The 16,048-nt window shown below is 59.3% G+C and overlaps 1 protein-coding gene across 6 annotated transcripts in view; it reads left to right on the top strand.

Annotated features, from left to right (window-relative positions):
* The window catches only part of CLEC16A (C-type lectin domain family 16, member A), a 168,878-nt gene that overhangs the window by 145,030 nt on the left and 7,800 nt on the right, over positions 1-16,048 (top strand). For all 6 annotated transcript variants that reach the window (XM_012731955.1, XM_012731952.1, XM_004691757.2 and 3 more), the window contains one exon: positions 13,501-13,647. In XM_012731955.1, the coding sequence (XP_012587409.1) occupies positions 13,501-13,647 (147 nt within the window). The remainder of the gene's footprint in view (positions 1-13,500; positions 13,648-16,048) is intronic.

Below are 16,048 nucleotides of genomic sequence, written 5' to 3'. Positions count from 1 at the left end.
ACCTGATACCTATGTGTGTGCCTCAGGGCCTTTGAACCCTTAATGGTTCTTTTTTTTTTTTTTTTAAGATTTATTTATTTATTCATACAGAACTGCAGTACAAGCCACAGGTGCAGTGAGCGGATTCACCAGAGACAGAGTAGGGAGCAGAATAGGAAGATCGAGGGGCGCAGCGGGCGGGTCAGGAGAGGTCTGCCGCGCCACGTGGGTCAGCTCCAGAGCTGGGAATCGAACTCACACTGAAGCAGCTGGGGCTCGCTTTAACCTATCATGTCACTAGGAAGGGCCCATCCTTAATGATTCTTAATTAAAAAACACATCTGGCCTCAGGGAATAGGATGAGGGGTTAAGGATCTGTGATTGTCTTATGATTTGGATAATTATTTTTGAACTGTCATAACTCCGTATGCCCATCTGTCACTGTTTATGCCACTGTCAACCAAAAAAAAATTTGTTAGTGTGTACAGATTTCTTTCCTTTGCATGGCTGTGTCGTACTCCTCAACATGGAGACTTGTGTTACCTTGGCTGGGCCTTTTGGTCATCTCCAGGTGTTTGTTCTCCAGGACAGCAGAGTGGCAATGTCACTCCTGCACACACCTCCGTGCTCATGTGTGCAGTCCAAAGTTTCTGTATCAGTAGCATTTCCCTGTGCTGCAAAAATACCTTTCATTTTTAACATCTGCATAAAAGTCCATTGTCGTGAGGATTCATTTTTTATGGCTGCACTAACAATATACCCACACTGGGTATCTTAAACAACAGAAATGTTTTGTCTCACAGTTCTGAAGTCTGAAGAGTCAAGAGGGTTGATTGTTCTGAAGGCGATAAGTAGGAATCACGTCTCTCCAGCGTTCCCTGGCTTGTATAAACATCACCCCCATCTCTGCCCTCTTCACATGTGTACGGCTGTGTGTAAATTTCCTTCTTAATGAGGACACTGTATTGATAGGGTCCACCCTAATGACATCATCGCAACTGCTAAATTCTGTAGAATGACCTTATTTCCCAAATGGTCACCTCCTGAGACACCAGGAGTTCCACTTAAGAAGTTAGGGGGCATGGAATTCAACTTGTAACAGTCTGGATTCTCCTAAGTCTAGGTAGCCGCTGCACTCGGGGTGGCTATTTACATTGTTTCCAGTGCATTGAGAATCACCCCAACCCTCTCTCAGCCTTTTGGCTAAAATCAAGTGAAGAATCACCCCCCAAATTAGGCATATCCTTATACAGAAATCTCAGTCCATGTTTTCATTTGTTCCTTTAGAGACCAGTCCTCAGGGTGCAAGGGGAATGCCTGTGTTTAAGGCTCTTTGTGTAAGCCAAGACTTTTCCAGAAAGCAGAGTAGGGGATGCCTGGCTGGCCATACCTGAATCCTGTATTTTTGCTTCATGGGGCTCTTGAAGATGCCAGCCTGCTTGACTCTTCAAGGCAAAGTCCCTGTCACAGCTGTCATGCCAACACGGGCCAGGCGTCCTTTCTGTCACATCTCATTTTTACTTCACTTCTTATTCCTGCCAGAAAGAAAGCAGGCTCACAGGTTAGCAGCAAAATAGAAACCGTAGCTCAGCTCAGAATGCCTGTGTAAGGCATGTACGAATAACGACTTTAGAAACTCGGGGCGCTCTCAGTATTGGGCAGTAAATCAATCTGAAATTTCACTCACAGGGCAGCTTGCCAAGCAAGACCAGGGGAGAAGGAAGTTCTCTCTGCAGCCCAGTCTGCAGAGCCCAGGGCAGCCTCCCTCGTCCCAGCACCTCGAAAGGCAATCAGACAATGAGCACTCAGCCACCTTGGGGAGCAGGGTCGGCAGGAGGGGGTTCTCAAGAGCCCTCCACAGCCAGTCAGCCTGATAGCTTTTCAGGGAGGGTTTGAGGTGGGGGGGTGTGGGTGAAGGACGGGGGACCAGGGCTAGCGAGTGAGGCGGGTCAGGGTGCTAGGGTTTGTGGGTGGCAGGGCAGCCCTCGCTCCAGCAAGCGGCACTGGGAGCAGACGCTTCTCTCAGCAAGGCGAGGGCCAGGCTGCGCCAGCTGAGCACACACGATCAGGATGCAGGGAAGGATAAATTTAGCCGACGTTTCAGGGGAAAACATCGATCTCAAATGTAATACTGTCTTTTAAAGGAAAGTGGAAGCTGGAGGCCGGTCATTTGGGACGATTTCACTTGAACAGATAAAAGCCCAGGGAAAAAACGAGTGCTTGGAACCAGCTTCCCTTGCCAGCAGACCCAAAGACTCTTGGTGCTGACAGAGGGCCGGGTTTCTGTGTGGGCCTGACGGATGAGCCCCCCACTCCCTGTGTTCCCAAGGAGAGGTGCCGTCTTGCTCTCTGGACAGCCGAGGTTTACGTTTCCAGCCCCAAATGTTCATCTTCACAGGGTGGGACGTGGGGTCCAGGCCCTGGAGCTTGCTTGGCTGCTGGCCTGGCCCGCTGACATCTGATGGACTCCATGTGTCCCGCAGGGCTGCGGGCCGCTCCCAGTTGTCCAGTTACGGTGCAGAGGCCATGTGGGTGCAATTTTTTTTTTTTTTTTTGACCTGGGCATTTGGAGCATTCCCCGGACACTGTGGGTGTTGTTTCTACCTGGTCAGAGCTGAGGGAACCACAGCCCCCAACAACAGGCGCCTCTGTCCTAGCGCGATTCCCGCCACCTTTCACGTCCGGTGGCGGCAGCCTGTTTCGGCAGCCTCACTCCGGCGCGGCTCCCTTGTTGGGAAAGGGAAGAAAGTCCGTTCTGTCAATATTTGGGGCACTAATCATCTGCTTTCGGGCGCCAGGGGTCACTGAAAGGCTGAGACGTTTCCAGGAATTCATGGCTCTGAAAACGCGGGGCTGACCGTAAAGGATTTCCAGCGAGGGTATGAAAGAAATAAACCCAAATCTCAGCCCCGCCCCCTCTGGCCGGCCGGGCCCTGCATTGTCCATTGTGTGTCGGGTTCTTAGGAAGAAGTGAAGTCAGTGCGTATGGTGATGTGGGTCCAAGTTAATAATAAATGGGAGGAAGGAGAAAGGATGTTCAATATTTAAACATTGCAGAGCGCGTTCTGGCTTGCCAGTTACTGCCCGCGGCCTGCCGCTGGGTGGGCGCCGTCAAACCTGGCCTTTCCCAAGCTCTGCCCAGGGCATCTGACGCCCGTTACATCGCCAGAGAAGTGGAGCCTTCCCTGGGCAGCCCCAAGTCAGCCACCTGCAATAGTGTTTCTTTCTGATCTCCTGTTGCCTTTCTTGAAGGGGAAGAGGTGACAGCCCGGGGCTCCGGTCTTTGTGAACCCCGGGTTCGTGTCTCGGCCTGTCTCAATTTTCCCATGTTACCCTGTCTTGGGACAGCTGCTGTTTCATGTAAACTTTGGGTGCTAGTGTCTACCCCTGACAGATGAGAAGCTTAACAGTGAGACACGCGGCCTGGGTCAGGAAATGCCTGTCCACGTGTACCGACTAGATACGCTCCTTAAAAGTTGCCTGTAATGCAGAATTCTGTGAATCAATTCCTTTTTTCTTCTTGACACACATTATATAAAAGGAAAAGCATTCCTTTGGGGGGAGGGGAAAAAATGTTTGGCCCCAAGACATAATAAAATCATGCTTAAGGATGCAGCAAACTTTAAAGTCTCTTAGTTAAAGGAAATCAATACTTTTATGATGAAATATTAATAATACTGAAAAAAAGTCAAAACTACAAATGCAGAATAACCAAGGTGATATTAACATCGAGCGCATTAGGTTAGTATTTGCAGAGAAGCACAAAGAGAAAATGGTTGGTGTGGGAGCCCAGCTCAGAAGCCCCTCAGCTGCAGTGGGCACCCACTGAATGACATTCCCCTACTCCTCAGTGCCGGGGCACCTCCGAGCATCCTGTTGAAGGTGCTGCCTTTCGGAAATGGGAAAAAGGAATCTGAGCTGGAGAAAGGTTGTACGCCCGTGGCACTCCCACTCACATAGAGACACGCCCGCCCACGGCGTGCACTCACACTCACACACACACCGAGCGCCAGGAGCTAAAGAGGGAGTGAGGGAAGCCGCCCACCTGAACGCCTGCTGGCCGCCCGCCCTGGCCTTCGCCTGTGAGTTTCTCCAGTGGGCTTGCCTGAGGGGCCCGGTGCAGTGAGAGCAAAATCATGAACGTGCCGTTTTGGTAATTCTGGCTGAATGTTCGCAATTTCATCCTCTTTCTACCTAATACCTGCAACTCTGACAAAGAAACACTAACGGGACAAACACAAGCGTCCCGCTTCTCATACCCCACGTTCTCTAAACGCTTCCACGGAGCTACTGTCGTCCTGGAAGGGCCCTTCGGTGACTCCTCAGACCAGTGCCGGCACCTGGCGTGAGGAAGACCCTGGCTTCCTCTCAGGCCGAGCCGTTTCGCCCGCTGCCGTGTGCAGACACTGGTGGAAACGGCAGCCACAGGTCTTGCCCGTTGGGCCCAGGCTGCCTGCCGCTGGCATCGTGGAGCAGCCAGTGCTCACGAGGCGCCTGGGCGCCGGCGGCGTCACCCCCCGGGCCCTGGCAGGCCACCCCTCTTTGCCCCTGAGGCCTGGCAGTTGGGGTGGGTGGCCCCTCCGGCACTCTGTGCCCCTGCATCCGCGCCTGGAGTGGCGCCGGCGTCCCCAGCCAGGTACCTGCTCCCGAGGCGTCTCCCTGTGGATGGCAGAAGGCATGCGCGCGGTCCCCCGTGGCCGCTTCCCAGGTCTGCCAGGACGGGAGTCGGCCGAGGCGCCTCTGCTCACACGCTCAGCCCCGGCCGCCGGAGCCCGCCTGGGCCGACCCCCGCTGCGGCCTTGGGCCTGATTCCGTGTGCCTGCGTCGTCCCAGGCGGCATCTCCCGTTCTCTTTGCAGGTGATGTGTCATAGACTGTCACCGCCTCACCCCGTCTGTTAGACACAGTAGGAGGGGCCCTGGGGACATGCGCCCGCCGCAGAGGTAACCGCGGCCGGCCGGGGCGCGTCTCTGCGCGTGTGGGCGGCCTGTGCCTGCAGGAGCCCAGCGGGCCTTCCCTGGCCGCAGCGCACGGCGTCGCCTCGCGGCACACACGTGGGCGGGCGTCCGTCGCTGAGGCCACACGGGCCTCGCCCCTTCTGGCCCAGACTACGAGCAGGGCAGAGGCCTCGCCGGGGAGAACCCGGCTCCTGAGGGCCAGCAGAACCGGGAGGTTGTCCTTTGCAAGCAGGGCGGTACCTGACCCACCTGAGGCTGGTGTGGGCCCCTTCCGGCCCGCCTGGGGCCAGAGGAGTCGGGGTCAGTGACCCCCTCCTGGCCTGTGCCCGGAAGCGCTCCCCGATGACTCCCTGACCGGCCTCCCCCTCACTGCTCTTTCCGCCCAGTCTGTGGCCTCGGTAAAGGGGCAGCCCGATGGCCTCCGACGGGCTCGCCAGTGCCTGCGCTGAGAGACTGTTGCGGAGCTCTTTTACTGATGTACAGACGGTGACGCCAGGGGCGCGGGCAGGGGCCGGGCAGGCAGGGCCCCGGCTTGGGCACAGGCCCGCGTCCTGGCCACCCGGCGTGAGGTGCCGCCGCCTGGCGCTCAGGGACGGCGCAGCCATCCATGCCCTCAGCCTGCCGCCCGTGGCCCGCTCAGGTGCTGGGGTCCCGGGCGGCAAAGGGGCACAGCGCAGCTGAGCACAGCACAGACACCCCACAGCCAAAGGACACGTCGGATCTCCCCGAGGGGAGGCGGCCGGCACAGCAGGCCCTCGCCCGTCACACAAGGGCTCGCGGGGCAAAGTTGGGCAGCGGTCGCGCAGAGGGGAGGGACGCCGAAGACCATTTCTTCTTTCCTGCAGGTTTTCAAGTGTAGTCCTTAACATCCGAGAGGATGTGTCCATGGGTAAGGAGCGATTGGCTAATGGTGGTGCAGGTGCCCAGCTGTTTTTGTATCTTGAGTGTGCATCCCCTTAAAGCCGCCAGAAATACAAGTCTTTAAGCATTTGGAGGTGCAGCCAGTGGCCAGGGTTAGACCTAGTCTCTGCACACACCCGAGGCGGCGGGTCACAGGTGGGTCACTAAAGGGAGGCCGAACGCGGGGGCTCAGTGCAGGAGCCTCTGCAGGAACCTCGGGGTCCTAGCAGAGGGGGGGCAGAGGGCGGAAGGCCTGCAGAGCCGTGCAAAGGACTGAGAGCTGGCCTGGGTGAGCGCCGGCCCTGCCCAAGACCCCCATGGGTGTGTTGCTGTTGGGCTTGAATCACCCATTCTTCAGTGCCCCCCACCCCCACCTGCTTTGAGCAGTTGTGGATAATTTGGATTTTCTGGTGCGGCCCCGACCCCATAGCTGCCAGACCCCGTCTCCTTTCACGTGGCTCCAGGCTGGGTAGAGGCTTCAGAGCCAGCCCCTATTTTTTTTTTTTAAGATTTTATTTATTTATTCATACAGAACTGGGGTACAGGCCAGAGGTGTGAGGATTCACCAGAGACAGAGTGGGGAGCAGAACAGACCGACTGATGAAGCACACTGCTGAGGGGAGCAGCGGGGGGTCAGGAGAGGTCTGCTGCGCCATGGGGGTCACCTCCAGCCAGGGATCGAACTCCCAGTGAAGCGGCTGCGGCTGGGTTGCACCGCTGCGCTTTACCCGCTGCGCCACCAGGGAGGGCCCAGAGCCAGCCTCTCAAACGAGAAGTGCTGAGAACTCTGTGTGCCTGTCAGTCCACAAGGTGCAGTCTGCCCAGAGCGCCCGCGGGCTGCAGTGCCAAGCTCAGTCAGCCCAGCCCTCCTCTCACCCCAGGCCCCTGGCAGATGGCACTGGGAGGTGAAAGGACAGAGCCCGGGAGGAGCCAGCGAGGGGAGAAATCAGCCCTCGGCCGCACTTGCCGCCTTCAGTTTTGTGCTGGAGGTCGCCAGGCCGATTGATTTTTTACTGTTTCCCAGCATTGCAGGGCGGTGCGGGGTGAGAAATGTGAACAAGGCCTAGGAAACCGGAGCTGCGGCTTGCTAATGAGAGGCAGCTCGCACCCTGCCCCAAGGTCCTCAGTCCAGCCAGAAATGCTGGGTTTGGGCCTCCTGAACCAGCCCCACCCCCGCCAGTTTCATTTTATGCTTTTCGGCGTGGAAACAGCATAAATAAGTGTTTTTGTCAGGGTGGGTTTTTGTTCAAACCTAACACTTTCTCATGAAAGGAGTCTCTTGGAAACCAGACTTCTCTGTGGTGAATTTGAGGTCTATACCGCTTCAGACGCAGAAGCCACACAGCACGGGAGCTGGGCAAGGCGGCCTGGTGAGGCGGCCTGGTGAGGCGCCCGCTTCAGCGCAGAGGCCCCTCCGGGACGGGCTGTGCTGGGTTGGCCTGGCGGGGGTCGCGGGCTTGTTTCTGGAAGGGGGTGTGAAGCAACTTGTGAACAGCTTTAAAACTTGGAATAACAAAGTTATTCCCTAACTTACCGAGACTTGTGTCTGTTAAGGCCTCGCGGACACCGTTGCTGTTGCTTTGATGGGTGAGCACTGCAGTAACAATACCAGGCCTTCCAAATCATGGCTCAGTCTCTTGATATACTGAGAAAAGCAGTCAGGGGCGGGGGAGAGACAGGTTTTACACGTAAATCCAGACAGACAGCTTGCCTGTTGTAAACCGTGGCCAGCGCCACGGCTCGTGTTCTCAGGTAGCTGCAGCCAGAAGAGGCCTGGGGCTGCACCTGACAGGTGTCTCCAGACTCTGCCTGTCGGTTGCCTCCCTGACACAGGCTGAATGGCCCAGGGTCTCCTGGTGGAGGAGAGCTGTTCCCCAGTGCCTGTGTCTCTTCCCACTGTGGAGAGACAGCAGACGAATGGAGGGACAGGCAGCCTCTTGCCCCGGCCCCCTCCTCGCTCACTGAGTTACCGCCAGCCCTGGGGTCTCCCAGAGCTTGCAGCCAGGGCTCTTCTTCCAGTCCCCCACGTGCCCGGTCTGTGGGATCCGCAGAGGCATCTGGAAAGAGAGGGGCTGCCCCACCTTGGTAAGGCACCGTGTGCCCAGAGCTGGTCCAGTTTCATCTCGCACAGCAGTGGGCGTCTCGCTGTGAGAAAAATAGTCGGAGCCGCGTGTGACACGGCGCCGTCTTTCCAAACGAGGCCCCTGCTCCAGTCGGGCTCCTGCACCTCCCAGGAGGCTGCCTTCCGGGACCTTGCCCAGGAGGGCGCCGGGGGCAGGAGGCGAACTGGTGTGTCACGAGCCTCCGGCAGTTGGCACGCTCGTCCTTGAGGTCTCGGCTCCCAGGATGCTGAGCTAGGCGTGGAAAGCTAGCTCTTTCCCCACCACCTTTGGTTGCTGCCCTCTCTCGTGTCTCGGGCGTTTTCAGGGTGCAGTCTCTCTGGCATTTGGGTTTGGGTTTGAGTGTAAAAAGACAAGCCACCTCGGCAGTTCCCGGAAGCAGGTCCTGTGAGAGCGTGTGGCGAGGCTGGGGCTGGGGCTAAGGTTTCTTGCCTTTGGGAAGGGGCAGAATCCTAGGCTGAGTCCTAAGCCAGCCTAGCCCCCGCTGCTCCCGCTCTCTTCAAAGGTCCCATTTTCATATCTTCCAATTTAACCTGAAGTACTTGGGTCACATGGTCAGTGACCAGGCATCGTCACTGCCCAGCTCTAGGGGCAGAACACACAGCCCTCCTGGAGGCTCAGGGGATCTGGGTCAAAGCCCCTGGGGCTCAAGTCCACCTCACGCAAGCCCCTCCCACCCTTGGCCTCTTGTGGCCGCCACTCTGATCGGGTCTTGGCCCGCCTGTACAATTTCCATGTGACCTGTACGAACCCAGACAGAAACTCGGATGCTTCCTCGTTTTCCACCAATAGCATCCACTTGCACCACGTAAGGAGAGAGAGAGTAAAGGGAACATTTCCTAAAGATTTGGGGGGTCAGAAGTCACCTCCTCCCTTGCACAGGCCCCTTTCCTTCTTTCCCCACTTGCAGTCACTACCAGATTCCCCCAGAAAGTGTGCCAAAGGTTCTGGGGGCCACCCAGCCTCACACACTGGGCTTCACCACCCCTCCCTGCATTAACAAAGCTTTTTGTTTAAAAAGAAAAAACATAAATATCAGCCAAGACCAGGTTCCACTGCAGAGGCAGAGGAAGTCAAGGTAGTCGGGGCTTCCACAAAGGCATCAGAGGCCAACTCCTTCCTGCTCGGGTCTCCGCCATTCTTGACATGTAATCCATCCTCCTGGCCCTGGGCAGCTGCTGGGTTCCAGCCATCATCTCCATGTTAGACACGTTAGACATGTTTCAGGAAATGGAACAAAGAAAGGCGCACTGTTTCCCTTTTAAGGAGCCTTCCTGAAAATCGAACGTGTTGTGCCGTTTATGTCTCATTGGCCGCGACATACGGCTGTGTGGGTGCCTGTGTCTGGCTGCCCGGTTCTGTGACCACAGCGCTCCCTGGATCAGAAACCCACCTAAAGCCCACCTAACACAGGCGACTCAGGCGCAAACCGGCATCCGTGGAGGCAAAGCAGCTGCCGCCATTGCCCGAGAGAGTATCTTGGCAGTCAAGTCCCCGTGGTCCTTGGGAAGACCACCCTCCATTCCCCCCTCCCCCCAGGAGGCGCGGAGACAGCCAGACCGGAGAGAAGCAGGAGGGCAGTTAACACCACAGCGGGAAACTCCTGCCCTAGCTGGCCCTGAGCTGCATGAGCCGTGGAGGATGGGGAGGGCATTTGTGGAGAAGGAAAGAGGCCAAAGGGGACTCCAGGCGGAAGAAACAGCTCCACAGAGGCAGCGGGAAAGTGGTTCTTGACACGTCTGAGAACCCCACCTGGAGGCCAGCAGCCCCCCTCATTGTGATTCCAAGGTGCAGGGTTTGCAGAGGGGCTGACAGGAGAGGGCTTGGGGGATTGAAACTTCCCCGCGTCATAGGAACCCGTGGATAAAAAGCAGAGCTGATGACCCGAAAGCCTGGGAGGGCCAGGCCAACTGAGGTGGGAGGGACCCCGCCTGCGCCCTCCGGTTGCTGCCTCGCGAGAACAGGCCCCGTCGAGCCAAAGCGTTTCGTTTCCTAAGACGCCGAAAGCCAGGTTTTCCATGGAAACCTCCGAACGTGAGAGTGTTGGGACCAGACGGGAGCGAGGCGGGCTCACCCGCCAGGCCTGGGCGGCCGGCACGCGCGGGAATCCCAGGCAAGAGCTGTTCCGAGGCCTTGAAGCTGCTCAGGCAGAGCTGGGATTTGAACTTGAGGTTCTGACTCCTTCTGTCAGCCAGTGGCCGAAAATAGCCGGCTGACCTTTTTGTGGTATTTTTGCGCTTGACAAAGGCCAGAGAGTCCCTCGTGAGTTCATTTCCAAGCAGAACTGGCAGGCCACGGCCAGAGGGCAGCAAGAAGGCCCCAGCTGCCCCTGTGCGCCTCGGCTCCTAGACAGCGGCCACGAGTCTCCCCATCCTGGAGCACAGCGCCGGCCCGCTCGGGGAGGTGGCTGGGAGTCTGGAGAAGAGGGCTGTGGAGGCCAGGACACGCCCCAGGGCGTGTGACGGCCGACCGCGGCGTCCACGCGTCCTTCATCCTCCCGTCTTCTCACTTAAAACGGTGTTTATAGAAGGAATCTTGGAAAACTCAAACTAGCTCAGAAAATAGCTGCCATTCCTGCGTCTCTGTGCTCAGAGGAGCCTGAGTTGCTTTTTCAAACGATTTTTACAGCTGTTTTTTCTGTGTCTGGAGCCTCCCGCTCATGCCTGATCTTTACGCCAGTGTGTTCACTGTAGCAGAAGATGCGTCACGCAGACGTATTCAGAGTCGTCTGACCTCTCCCTCAGCGCTGACGTTCTCGGTGTCTCCTGCCCCACACACCACTGTTTGGAATACTGGCACATCCATAGCCGACCCTTCCCGATGTGAGAGTCCAGACGGCCTCGGAGACAGCCCAGGCCGCGACTCGGCAAGCGCCCCGGGAGCCCGGGTCTCTGGCTCGTCGGTGGGCTTGCCAGGCTGTGGTCACACCTGCGGTCTGACTCCCCCTCACCTCAGAAAGCCCCTCGGCACTGCTGCCAAACCTGAGCTGGGATAAAGCAGAAGTGGGAGGCTCTCCCGAGCCCTCCCGCGCCTCAGCCCGCAAAGGGGCTGCTACCTCAGTGTGACAGGATTCCCAGGAGATTACGGGGAGCCTGAGCCCTCAGCAGAAAAAGACAGAACACCCTGCTGAGCCGCTGTGGGTCCTCAGTGGGGGAGGGAGGCCGATTGTCAGGGGTAGCAGATGAGGAAGAGGCATTTGCTTGTCTCTGCCAGCTAGACCCTGCAAATGGGTGGGCGTGACAGGAGTGGTGATTTTTTTTCTATTTAACGGTCAGCACAGGCGAAAGCACACTGTCGTGATGGCCAGTGTGGCCAAGCCCCCCGCGCATCCTGAGTAAGGTTGCATCCTCCCGCCCCGGCCCCTCCCCAGAGATCCTGCAGGAGTAAAGCAGGGCGTAAAGAGCAGGAAGGACAAGGCAGCATGGCTTCAATTAAAAAATAAGTTGAGGCCCTCCCTGGTGGCGCAGTGGGTTGAAGCACAGCACTGAGAAGCTAAAGCCACTTCCGCATGAGTTTGATTCCCGGCTGCCCCGGAGGTGACCACATGGCGTGGCAGACCTCTCCTGACCAGCCCGCTGCTCCCCTCAGCAGTGTGCTTTGTCAGTCGACCTGTTCTGCTCCCCACTCTGTCTCTGGTGAAGCCTCTCACCACCCCTGAGCCTCTGGCCTGTACCCCAGCTCTGTATGCACAAATAAATAAATCTTAAAAAAAAAAAAAAGTTGAAAAGAACAAAGTGCTAGACAGAAAAGAGAGGGAGAAAGGGTGACAGCCACACCCCCACCCTCCCGCAGGGGTCGGTCCTCCGGCACCTCGCTCCCAGCGGCCCCTCCTGTCCGGACTCTGAAGCCGCGGGGAGAAGCCATGCTGACATTTTGATTAGTTAGGGGGTGATTCATTTTCCAGGCAAGTAAACAGCTTGTAAACGTGGGGGTGGGCCACTTGCGGCGATTAGGAAGCAAGCGGCCCTGGAGCTGCCTCTCCGGGGTTGTGGCTGACGGCCCCGGCAGGCCCCCAGCCTGTGTTTAATGGGCCTCGAAGTCCCGGGTTGGCAGTCGAGGACCCCGCCTCCATCGCACACACGTGTGCACGCACACGCATGCACGCTGCCTCCTGCGCAGCCGCGGGGCCTGTTCTGGCCCCCTGCAGAGCTGCGATTGAACAGCCATGTCCTCACAGCCCCCCGATCCGGGAGGTCGAGGGCACAGAGAGAAACCCCAGCCTCTGAGGAGCTGACCCGGGACAGACGTCCTCAGACACGTGAGGACAGCATAGCCTTTCCGCAGTGGCCAGCTGTGGGGCCTCCCTAAGTCCTCGCGGGGGGTAAAGCAGCGAGTACCCTTGTGCGCCCGTCCCCGGCCAGGCCCCGTGCCCGCCCCCCCAGGGTGAAGGGAGCGAGGCTCAGGGCAGTCAGAGACTTGCCCAGGCCCCGCAGCTGAAAGTGAGCAGCGCAGGGATAGAAGCCAGGCTTTCCTGGGGCCCGAGCCCAGTTCCGTCTTCTCGCGTTTCTGTCAGGGGGCAGAGTAACGTATTCGGACTTGGCGCGGCCTGCGGTCTCGATGGCAGCTCTGAGCGCTGCCGTGCAACCCCAGTCTCAGCAAGGACTGTGTCCCCGTTTCCGTCAAACTTCATTTAGTGGGCCGCAGACTGCAGACCCAGTCGACTGCCTGCTCCTTCCTGGGTCCTGAGGTCAGGGCCTGGAGAACCTTCTGGAAGAGGTATCAGTGAGAACTATCTGGGTGAAGCTGGGGGCAGTGCAGGTGGTGTGAGGGGTTTGGGTTGGTGGCGGTGAGCGCCATCGGGGTGGGGGTGGCCAGAGGCTTGATGTGAATGGCCGGGACAGCACGGGTCCGCGGGAAGAGGCCCCAGGTGGGTTGGGAAGGGCTCTCACCTCACGCCAAGTCCTGTGTTGGCTCAAGAGCAGTGGTGGCGAAGCCCGCTAGGCTCGGGGCAGGAGGGGCGGGGGTGCAGAGTGCGGCCTGCCATGGCTCAGTGGGGCAGGGCTTCGCCCAGGTCTGAACATGCCCGAAAGGGAGCTTGTCCACTCCGCCGTGCTGGGAAGGCCCATCGGGTCCAGGCCCAGAACCACCGCTTGGCCCTGGAGTCTCCACAGTTGGTCGCTGCCAGTCCCGTCCCCCTGCACCAGAACAGGCCAGGGCTCCCGGCTGGAGCACGTTCTCTGACGAGGCAACTCGGGCGCTCACCGCACACCTCGGAGCCTCGGGAGGGCTCTCGCTGGTTGGCGCAGGCCTGAGGCTACCCCCAGGCACAGCCCAGGGCTGTGTGTCCTCCGGGCAGCGTCCGGCACTGCTCCCTTCCCCCCGGAGGAGCTCCTGCGTGTCTGCCCAGCCCCAGAGCTGCGAGGCCGCCTCATTCCGGGCACCCGCTCATTTTCCAAGGAGCCGGGTTTGGGTCTTAAGCCTTCACCTGAGACCCCAGCCTACCGTGGAGGCAGGGGCTCGTGCTCACACCACTGGGGAGCCTGGCACCCCGCGCCTGGGCAGCTCGTTCCCTCCCTCTCGCTCAGTCACCGCCTTCTCTTGCAGGCTTTGCCGTGGCCCAGTGCATAAACCAGCACAGCTCGCCGTCGCCGCCGTCGGCCAGCGGGAGCCCCAGCGGCAGCGGGAACACCAGCCACTGCGACTCAGGAGCCAGCTCTCTGTCCACCCCTTCTGCCTCCCAGAGCCCAACAGGTATGGCCGCAGGACACAAGGGCCCTCGGGCAGCCCTGGGAGCCCTCTCGTTGACACACCCTCTCCCCTGCCGCCATGTCAGGGCCGCGGCCACGTGGGGGTGCCCTGTGTCCACTCTGATGTGTTGCCACGCTGACTGGTTCAGCCCCCACTGGGGAGGACTCGCTCCTTTGCAGTCTGCAGAGCTGGGGGTCAGGAGGGCGGCAGCTGGGCCTGAATCCCCCCATCATCACCTCCAGAGCCTCGGCTGTCCCGAGGCAGCGTCGCCCACGCCAGCCTGAGCGAGCCCTGGCAAGAGAGTCCCGTCCCTGCTAATGTTGTTTTCTTCCCTCCGTACCAGCTTCCTCTTTAAGCCTCTGGTGCAGCTCAGGGGGTGCTGGGGTGCCCCCACCCCACTTTGAGAGTCTGTCGGATGTGCAGGTTCTGTCTTGCCTCCTGTAACTTCCACATGTGCAGACATGGCAGAGACCCCGCGTGCAGGGGTCTGGTGTGGGGTGAGAGGGTCCCCCGTGTCTCAGCTGTTGTGCCCCTCACATTGAGACCCACCGCGCCAAGGAAGATCCCAGGAGTAAACACCCCAAGCTTGTTTCTTAAACAGTACGGGCCTTCACGCAAGGGGAGGCCCGAGCAGGCCTGGCCTCCGGCGTGTGACCTGGAGCGGCCTGACCTCGTGGGCCTGGAGGGGCCTGGTCCACATGCCTTTATGGGCACTCCTGGCGCCCTTCGCCGTTCCCGGAGGGGCCCATCCAGAGCCCTCACTCGCCTTGTTTCAGGGGCACCCGGCCCCACTGTTAAGTTCCCATGGCAGGGCACGAGCCATGGGGTGCCAGGGACCCGGATGGCCCTTGGCTGCCATCTTCCCGCTTATGGCAGGTAGAAATCTTGAATTTCCAGCTTCTGCCACCCCCAGCGTGGGGCCACCTGCGCTCCCAGCCTGCGGTCTGGCACCCACCTTCTCCCGGGAACTACCGTCGCCCCGTCTCCTGTTGACGATCACCAGCCTGGGCAGCGGGGTCACCTCGGCCACCTCACTTAACCCTCTTGCCCTCCGCTGCTGCTCCTCTCCCTGCGGGGGTGGGGGTTGGGGGGCCCTCAGCCATTTCTGAGGCCCGCCCGAGGTTGGCCGCATGTCCCAGCAGTGGCCGGCCCCAGGCTCCCGGCTGGGCAGTCAGACACAACTTCCTGCCCTGCAGCCAGGCCGCCCTCTGGCGCTGGGGCCGAGGTCCAGCCCACAGGAAAAGCCACAGCCTGGTCACAGAGGCCCAGTCTTCTCAGGCTCCTATTGAGGAGAGACCCAGCAGGCCCCAGAAATCAACAGCAGAGTGAGCCCCAGCGGACCACATGGGTCCCCAAACGAGGGCATGAAACTGAGGGCCAGGTGTTTCCCTCCGTCGGGGACTGTCTCTGCTGCCGGGTTGGTCTGTGAGAGGCCCGTGGCCCGCAGACCTACCTCAGTAGTGTCCCGCACGCAGGCCTCCCAGCCCCTTAGCGGCTGTGTCTGCACCTTGTACGTGTGAGCGGAGCCTGCACCCCAGCGCCCAGTCCCATGTGGGCCAACTGAGAGCCAGGCATGATCTGGCTGTGGTCACGCTGGACTTTTATGGACAGAACCTCTCATCAATGGCACTTTCCTCCCTAGCATCTCCCAGGCACTTTGTGACTATGGTAGAATACACACACCACGGTGCACACATGTATTAGCTTTTTCTAGTCAGGTTTTATTGAGCCCCTACTATATGCGGGCTCCAGGGACACAGGGTAGCCATGGACCTCCAGGCCAGCAGGGAGGGGGCCAGTTCTGGTCCACCTGCGGACCTCACAGGTGCTCAAAAGACTACGGTGAAGGCATGTGTGGGGCTCCCGGGGCACATATTCCCCTCCACGAGCCCAGCAGGGGCCTTGGCACCCTCTGTGCCGGCAGCACCTGCTCCGTGTGCCCAGGACACTTGTGAGGGGACGTTTGTGAGGGGGCACGTGTGAGGGGACGCGTGTGAGGGGACACTTGTGAGAGGACGCGTGTGAGGGGACGCATGTGAGCGGGCACATGTGAGGGGATGCGTGTGAGGGGATGCGTATGAGGGGACACTTGTGAGAGGACACGTGAGAGGGGACACGTGAGCGGGCACATGTGAGGGGACGCGTGTGAGGGGGTGCGTGTGAGCGGGCACATGTGAGGGGATGCGTGTGAGGGGACACGTGTGAGGGGACGCTTGTGAGGGGACGCGTGTGAGGGGGCGCATGTGAGCGGGCACATGTGAGGGGACGCTTGTGAGGGGATGCGTGTGAGGGGACGCATGTGAGGGGACGCGTATGAGGGGACACTTGTGAGAGGACGCGTGTGAGGGGACGCATGTGAGGGGATGCGTATGAGGGGACACTTGTGAGAGGACGCGTGTGAGGG

The sequence above is a fragment of the Condylura cristata genome, unplaced genomic scaffold (assembly GCF_000260355.1).
Source record: "Condylura cristata isolate star-nosed mole 26May11 unplaced genomic scaffold, ConCri1.0 scaffold00032, whole genome shotgun sequence".
Taxonomy (NCBI): domain Eukaryota; kingdom Metazoa; phylum Chordata; class Mammalia; order Eulipotyphla; family Talpidae; genus Condylura; species Condylura cristata.
Note: the sequence above shows the minus strand (reverse complement) of the source record. Positions and strands in the feature narration are given on the sequence as shown.